Raw genomic sequence first — 8,660 nt, forward strand, 5'->3', positions numbered from 1 at the left:
TTCTTGATCAGGATGAATAGCCGAGTCGATCTAGCCATGTCCGTCTGTCCGTCCGTCCGTCCGTCCGTATGAACACGCAGATCTCGGAGACTATAAGAGCTACAGCCACCAAATTTGGTATGTATACTCGTGTAGTATGCACATGTTCAGAGTTAATTGGAATTTCGGCCACGCCCCCTTACGCCCCCAGGAATCACATAAAACTGTTTTTCTTAAAAAGTATAACAGCTAGAGACATCAAATTTGGTTTATATACTCGTTTAGTTGGCGCGCAGAAACTAATTGTTTAAACTTTTTGCCACGCCCCCTTCCGCCCCCGGAATTTACATAAAACTGATTTTTTTAAAAACTATGACAGCTACCGACATCAAATTTTGTATGCAGACTAGTTTAATAGACGCGCAGAAACTGGTTATTTAAAAATTTTGCCACGCCCACTTCCGCCCCCGCAAATTAAACAAAACTGATTTTCTCAAAAACTAACAAAGCTAAAGTCACCAAATTTAGTATGTATACTGGCTTAGTATGCGCGCAGAGTATATATATTTTCATATTTTGCCACGCCCACTTCCGCCTCCATAATTAAGAAAAAAACGATTTCCTCCTATAGTTTTTTGACCATCGCATTCAAACTAATTAATCTTATCTATTTCTACGAAACTACCAAATTTTATTGAAATCGGACTAGAAACATGCAAAATATGCGTATGAACGTATTTTACTAAGCGGTCCACAAGGCCAGAATTGGCCGTTGGCTAGTGGCGGCGCTAGAGTGCTCGTGTGTTTGTAGAGTCAGCGAGATAGCACATAGTATGAAGCATGTAAAAACAATTTAATAGACATACATATGTACATTTGGTTTTCGAAATTTAAAAAAATTTGTTTCACCTGGTGTATGGTATACCCGAGTCGACGAGTCGACTTACTTGCTTCATTTTTTTTTATTTGCGCTTTTTTGTTTGCTATTAAAAGCAAAAGTTTGCAATTAACAACGGGCGAAAATTGTTTCTGCGCCTGGGATATCAAATGTTGGCTCTGTGGCTTTTGTATTTATGCAACATGACATATAACATGAAATATTAGCAATAAATTTGTAAATGTTTTACCAGAAACGAATGGTACTGAGGAGGGGGACCGGGAGGCAGCGGAGGTAGATAGTAACACCATGTGGGCTGGCACTTGTTACAATTTAATCAAAAAAATAAAAATCAAAATCAAAATAAAGTTTTCCGGCTTAGCCATAGAGTGCATGGACTCCTTGTGTCTCTCTTGTAGGCTGGCACCGATTGTTGGCGATGTGTTGAGATTGGGCTTGGAGATTAGATTGATATATGGCAAATAAAATCCATCAGGTTAGTGCTAAAATTAGAGAGACGTAGGCTGTTTATTTATGAAATTATCTAGTTAGTGGGTGCATAAAGGAAAGCCTCTGGCTAAAGGCAATCAAACGATGTTAGTTGAAAATTAATAAAGTAAATGGTTAGTATATGTATAATCTTATCTCTTAATAAGACCAAACAAACTTATCAATGTTAATAAATGATTGCAATAAAATAATTTCGAATGGAATTGGAAATTGTGTAGATTCCTTAAGTCTAGATGAACTCAAGTGAAGAAAAGTCAAATTCGAGATTGTATTTGAATCACATTTAAGAAAATTAAATGGTCTAAATTGGTTCTTTTGTTCGATTGGATTGTTTTCACGCATTTGTCTTTTAATTTTTAAACATTGGAAACCTTTCTTTTCGATCTTCTGTGTTAAGTCATTATAAAAGTAGCTTTCTAAAATTTCTTACTTTAATTACTAGAATGCATTGGCAATGCTCTGTGATGAGCAGTCCTAATGACTATCTTAAATACAACTACAATATGTAGAGCTATAACTATTTTATGCCAGTCACAAGATTAGTATTGATTAGTTATACTTTTAAGTAAATGTGTAAAATGGTAAATGCTTTAAAGAGTTGGAAAAGTATTTATGGCCAAGTACCTGAAACATTCTATTGAACTTTCTTATTAACGAAACAAAGATTTTTTGGCCAAGTAAGTGCTAAAGGCTATGAGTGGCCGTAAATAGTGAAAGGTTCTAGTCTAAGAGAACAATTAGTTATTTGAGTCTACTCTCTAGGTTACGTTTCGGCTGCAAATGGCAAATCATTTTGTTGATTTTGGGTAGAATTTTATTAAATGTCTTATGTATTGTAATAAGCAGTTGTCTGTCTGTCTGTCTGTCTGTCTGACTTGGTCTTGGTTTGGTCTAGTCAGGTCTTTTGAGTCTGTCTGTCGACAATTGGCAAATTGAATTAGATACGCTCTGGGTCTGGCTCTGTCTCTGGCCAAAATGGATGCCAGGGCTCGATCTTGGTCTTGTGTTGCACAGCTGTGCAACTTGTTTCATGGGGCGTGTTTTTATATTTTTTGAACGCATCATGATCCACCAACTTCTGCATACTATATAGAGAGAGGGAGAGAGACAGAGTGTTTAGATTCTATATGGCCTAGGAATGAAATGGAGAACATAACGAGCAAATAAATTAGAAAGTCCCATGTCGACCTCTAAACTTTATCTTTACTATACTATATAATATATAGTAGTAGAGTGACTATGTGGTGGGGCTTCGGCTTTGGTGTTATTGCATATTTTATGAACTACAACAAATGCACAATTGATCTATCTATGAGCTATGAGATTCAACTTCAGACGGCCGAGCGACCACGCCTGTAATTTAAATTAAATTTGTTTTGCTATATTAGGTGCCGCCGCATAGATCGATAGAGCACACACACACACACACACACACACACACAATGTGAGAGATACAGTTGGGAATTCGAACAGTGGTGCGGTCCTATACTCGCGGGCGCTCCCTTTCAAGATCGTTTTTCTGCGCATCCAGAGGGCCTGAAATTAAAACTTCGACGTCAAGAAGGGTCTCCTTTGGACTGTCTACGTACCTCGTTGCGGGGACTCCTCTGCCGCCTGTGGGCTGGCCCCGAAACTTGCTTGCTAAAACTCCACTTGGCTGGACCATTGGAGCCGGTAGGGGCGAGGGGGAGGCTGCAGATCCCCTCTCTTTTTTTTTTTTTCCCGCCTCTCTCATCGCTTGCTCCTGTCTTTGCTGGTGTGGGTGAGAAATATCTTTTTTATCCACCTTTCTCCAAACTTTCCTTGTTGTTGCACGACGTGTTCATAGCAGTCACACCGCCACGCACCAGCTGATTGCACCAGTGTTGGAAAACGAGGAAAGACATAGGGGAGCCCCTAGCCATAAATTGGCAGGTGGCGCCTCTGGGCCAACCGTTTCGAAGCTTCTTCTTCCTTCGGATTCAAATTCAAATTTAAAAAAATTTAAATTCACAAACTGCAACCGATACTCTCCAGCCAGCCAAATGAACAAATCTGTGGTATCCATCGACCACCAAGCCCGATGCGCAATGGCAGACGTGCAGAATACCCAATGGGAAGAGCCTGCTTTCGGCAGTCGTCCACGGCTCTTGCGGTCACCGCCCCTGAGCACAGACACGCCGGTAAATGTAAATGTTGCAAAGAACCCAGATGCACGAGCTATACAGGTGCAAGCATTAAATAACTTTGATGCTCCAGTAGTAACTTCACAAACAGAAGAGCTAAACGAGCTGGGAAATCTGATCTGGCAGCTAGACAGTATGTTCAACAGAGCGGACGATGGGAGAAAGCCAGTTCGTCACGTAAATCTGAGTACTAAGAACTCAATAGTGCGCATGATGGAACTGCATGAAACACTGTGCCGAAAAATGACCGATAGCCACCCCGCAAAAATGGTCCAAAAGGGCGTCATCGCCACGCAAACAACACCGGTGATGAATAACCATCTGGGTTATCCCATAAGTCTGAGCCAGCCAGCTAAATCAGCTACGCCCAAACGCCAGAGAGAGGATGCCGCCACTCAGCGGAAAACTCCACCAAAACGTGGGAAAACGACGCAGTGTTCTCGACCAGAACAACTGGAAACCAACTTGGCGAATACAAACACATCGTGGGCCAATTTAGTCAATGCAGCCGAAGCGGATGCGGAATGGCAAACGGTGTCTCGAAAGCGGCCTAACAAGCAACCAGCTCGAAGGGACAAGCCTGCGGCCATCGTGATCCAGGCCCAAGAGGGTTTCTCTTACGCCCAAATTCTTGGTATGGTTACAAGGCGAACCGATGGCAAACTCGATGGAGTCAAAAACAACGTAAAGCGCACAAGAAAGACCGCCAAGGGCGAGCTGCTTCTAGAACTCAAGCAAGACGGCGATTCGGACTGCCAAAAACTGAGGAACGAGCTTAGCCAAGTTCTAGGCCAGCAAGCGTCAGTAAGAGCATTAGGAGCCGAAGCTTGGATTGAGATACGCAAACTCGATGCCCTGGTATCTCCAGACCATATTATAGAAGCATTAACGAAAATTATTGGCGATGCCACCGCAAATGTGCGAGTCCGAAGTTTGCGCCATACTTTTGGTGATACACAGTTGGCTGTCTTATCAATGCCGCGCTCAACTGCTGACTCCTTGCTTAAGACGGGATCAATTGCAATAGGATGGTCGCACTGCCCGATTCGGGAACGGCAGTCAAAGCAAAGATGCTACAAATGCTTAAATTTCGGCCACACGGCGGCAAAATGCAGTAGCACAATCGATCGCACAAATTGGTGTCTCAAATGTGGGGCGACAGACCACAAGGCAGCCTCATGCAGCAACTTTCCTGTCTGCTTCAACTGCATAGACGCCAAACGACAACAGGTGGGGCATTACACTGGCAGCCGACGTTGCCCAATGGCGAGTGCAGGAGCGAACCAGCAACAAAATCTATGAAGCTACTACAACTAAATTTAAATCATTGTGCGGCGGCGCATGATTTACTAGCGCAATCAGTAAGGGAAATGAATATAGACGTGGCGATTCTGAGCGAGCCATACAAAACCCGGCCTGGCAGCTCATGGGCAACAGACTCTTCGGGGAAAGCTGCAATCTGGTTGTGCGGCAATCGTACTCCGCCTATGCAGCATATCTACGCACATAGAGGTTTTGTCAGAGCATACATAGGTGACATATGGGTGTACAGCTGCTACCTGGCACCAAGTCTTACCCCCCAAGAATTCGAGTCGGTAATGGATCAACTTGCTCTGGATGCCAGAGGAAAGGGCAAAACAATAGTAGCAGGTGATTTTAACTCGTGGTCCAAAGAATGGGGCAGCGCCCGAACAAACTCCAGGGGCCGCACAATTCTTGAGAGCCTCGCCTCACTCGAACTTGTCGTGCTAAACACGGGCAACAGGCACACATTCTGCAGAGCTGGCTACGGATCAGTGATCGACGTCACATTTGCAAGCCGACAACTAGCAGCACAGACCAACTGGCAATTGTGTAGCCATTACACGGCTAGCGACCATTTAGCCATTTTGTGCACAATCGGTAACCGCCCCGCTGAAAACGCAACCACTGACCAAAACGTAAAAATGTTTAGAGTGGATACTCTAAATAGCACAACATTCGAGGAATCCCTCAGAATCCCACCCCTCACCGGCAACGCAAACAAGTTCGCTAAAACGCTCGTAGATGCCGTACTAGCAGCCTGTGATGCCAGCATGGTAGCCCGTAGATGCCACAACAAACAAAAGGCACCTGTATATTGGTGGAATGCATCTATAAATGAGGCGAGGAGGAGGTGCCTCCAATGCAGACGTCAATACCAGAGGGCGCGAGGAATGCCAGAGTTCTTTATCCTGCAGGCCCAATATAAGCTTAGGCGAAGAGAACTAAAATTGGCCATTAAGGAGAGCAAACGCAAATGCTTCTTCGAAATGTGCAACGCCGCCGAGAACGATATTTGGGGTGCTGCTTACAAAGTGGCCATGAAGAAGCTCAACGCAAACAAGCCCGCGACTCCTAACGAATCGCAAATGAAACTCATTGTAGAGACTCTGTTCCCGAACACCTCAGTCATATCGCCAAGACCCACTCGGATCGCTAATACACCAGACGTACACGATATCAGCCCCGAAGAAATTCTTGCAGTCGCCGCAAGGTTGCAGGACCAAAAGGCACCAGGCCCAGATGCAATACCAAACAAGGCGCTAAAACTGGCGGCACGCCTCCAGCCTGAAAAAATTTGCAGAAGTGTTCAATAAATGCATGCACGATGGCATTTTCCCAGACAGCTGGAAATTGCAAAATCTAGTGCTTCTGCCCAAGCCGAACAAGCCAGCCGAGGACCCATCAGCATACAGGCCAATCTGCCTTCTAGATTCGGTCTCGAAATTGTTTGAAAAACTGCTGGCGCAGAGAGTTGAGTCCGCCATCAAGAACTCTGGCGACCTCTCACCGATGCAGTTTGGATTTAGACGCGCAAAGTCCACAATCGACGCGCTACAAACGGTTGTTAACATAGCCAGCAATGCCATCGAGGGCCAGCGATGGAAGGGTGGCAAGAAAGAATACTGCTTGGTGACCACTCTAGATGTGAGAAACGCCTTCAACACCGCAAACTGGAGTCGGATCCTAAGCTCTCTTCGGGAATTTCGGGTACCAGAGTACCTAGTCCTCATGGTGGAAGACTATTTCCGAAATCGCATCCTACGCTACAACACCCAAAGTGGCTGGCGCACACATGTCGTCAAAGGAGGTGTCCCGCAAGGCTCCGTTCTGGGCCCAATCCTATGGAACGTGATGTACGATGGCGTGCTTAGGCTTTCTCTCCCACCTGGAACCCAGATTGTCGGCTTTGCAGATGACGTGGCGATAGTGGTGGTAGCGAAGCATCTACATGAGACGGAGAGCAAAACGGCCGTGGCAGTCGACATAGTCAAAGGATGGCTAAACAATGTAGGCTTGCAACTTGCAGTCCAAAAAACTGAAGCTGTCTTGATCAGCAGCCGCAAAGTCGTGGAGGTAGCTGAAATTTCTCTAGACACATGCAAAATAACGTCATCCAGGGCAATACGCTATCTAGGCGTTTTATTAGACACCCGCCTCAGCTTCAAGGAACACCTAGAGCACGCAAACACAAAAGCTGCAGAAATAGGCCGCTGCATTACACGGTTTTTGCTCAACTCCAGAGGCCCAAGCCAACGGCAACGGGTACTATTGATAAATGTCGTGAGATCGGTAATGCTCTACGGAGCCCCTATCTGGGCAACGGCTATGCGGCAGAAATCATATCGCCAAGGGCTCGAATCGACGTACAGAGTGGGAGCCATACGAGTTTGTCGAGGCTTCCGAACAATATCCGACGAGGCTGCGTTGGTCATAGCTGGACTGACACCCATCGATCTCCTGGCGAAGGAGTCCCAATACATCCACAATAGAAGGCAAACTAACGAATGGACGCCACTGGCAAAACAAGAGGCCAAAAGAGCAGCCAGAAGAGCGAGCTTAGAAGACTGGCAAGCAAGATGGACATCCTCAACCAAAGGCAGATGGACGTTTAGGTTGATCCCGAACCTGGAGCCCTGGCTCTCGAGAAGTCACGGCGAAGTAACGTTCGAGTTAACCCAGTTGTTAAGTGGCCATGGGTGCTTCAATTCATATCTACACCGATTTGGGCACGAAAGCAGTCCAGAATGCATGCTATGCCAAAACGGCGTAGTAGAAGATGCCGAGCATGTGTTTTTCTGCTGCCCGAGATTTCAGAGTGAACGCAATGAGCTCGAGGAAGCGTTTGGGGAACTACCTACGGTTGAGAACACTACCAATATAATGTGTGCTAGCCAAGGAAAATGGTCCGCGGCCTGCACATTTGCAAAAAAAGTTATGGACGCTCTTCGCCGCCTGGAGAGGCAGCGAAACGCCTGAGGGGCATGTAGCCCGCCTTTCTAGCCTGCGAAGCAATACCCCCCGGCAGTCCCGCAGGTTAAATTGGCACCCAAAACATCCCTTTCCCCTTCAATGTCCTTTCACACTTCTACTTCTTCCTCACTATACTCTTCTATCTTTCTCTAAATTGTTACACTTTTTTTGTTGTTAAATAAATGAATTAAAAAATTAAAATTGCAACTTTTTTGGTAACTCTATCCTTACCTATTAGCCATCAATGTGGAAGAACGTTTATCAAATTCGGCACAGTCATTAACATATATATTAAATTAAGAAATGTTTAATTTAAAAGCAATCGCGTTAAAAGTAACGAAGTTATTTTCAAAAGTCACTGTTTTCGACCAATCGTTCCAATGGGAGCTATATGATATAGTCACCTGATCTTGATCAAATTTGGCATAGTCGCTTATAGGCGTAGTAAACTCTCTAATATTAAGTTTCACGACAATAGCTCAGAAAATAACGAAGTTATTGAGAAAGTCACTGTTTGTGACTTGGCCGTTTGTATGGGAGCTATATGATATAGTCACCTGATCTTGATCAAATTTGGCATAGTCGCTTATAGGCGTAGTAAACTCTCTAATATTAAGTTTCACGGCAATAGCTCAGAAAATAACGAAGTTATTGAGAAAGTCACTATTTGTGACTTGGCCGTTTGTTTGGGAGCTATATGATATAGTCACCCGATCTTGATCAAATTTGGCATAGTCGCTTATAGGCGTAGTAAACTCTCTAATATTAAGTTTCACGATAATAGCATAGAAAATAACGAAGTTATTGAGAAAAGTCACTGTTCGTGACTTTGGGGTTTGTATGGGAGCTATATG

The 8,660-nt window shown here is 44.6% G+C and overlaps 1 protein-coding gene across 1 annotated transcript; it reads left to right on the forward strand.

Annotated features, from left to right (window-relative positions):
• The first annotated feature begins 5,477 nt into the window (after positions 1–5,477).
• LOC137579795 (uncharacterized) lies at positions 5,478–6,149 on the forward strand. The gene has a single exon (XM_068293609.1). It carries the CDS (start codon positions 5,478–5,480, stop codon positions 6,147–6,149), a length of 672 nt encoding a protein of 223 aa, XP_068149710.1.
• Positions 6,150–8,660: the final 2,511 nt, after the last annotated feature.

Source organism: Drosophila tropicalis, unplaced genomic scaffold (genome assembly GCF_018151085.1).
Source record: "Drosophila tropicalis isolate 14030-0801.00 unplaced genomic scaffold, ASM1815108v1 contig_789, whole genome shotgun sequence".
In the NCBI taxonomy this organism is placed as follows: Eukaryota; Metazoa; Arthropoda; class Insecta; order Diptera; family Drosophilidae; genus Drosophila; species Drosophila tropicalis.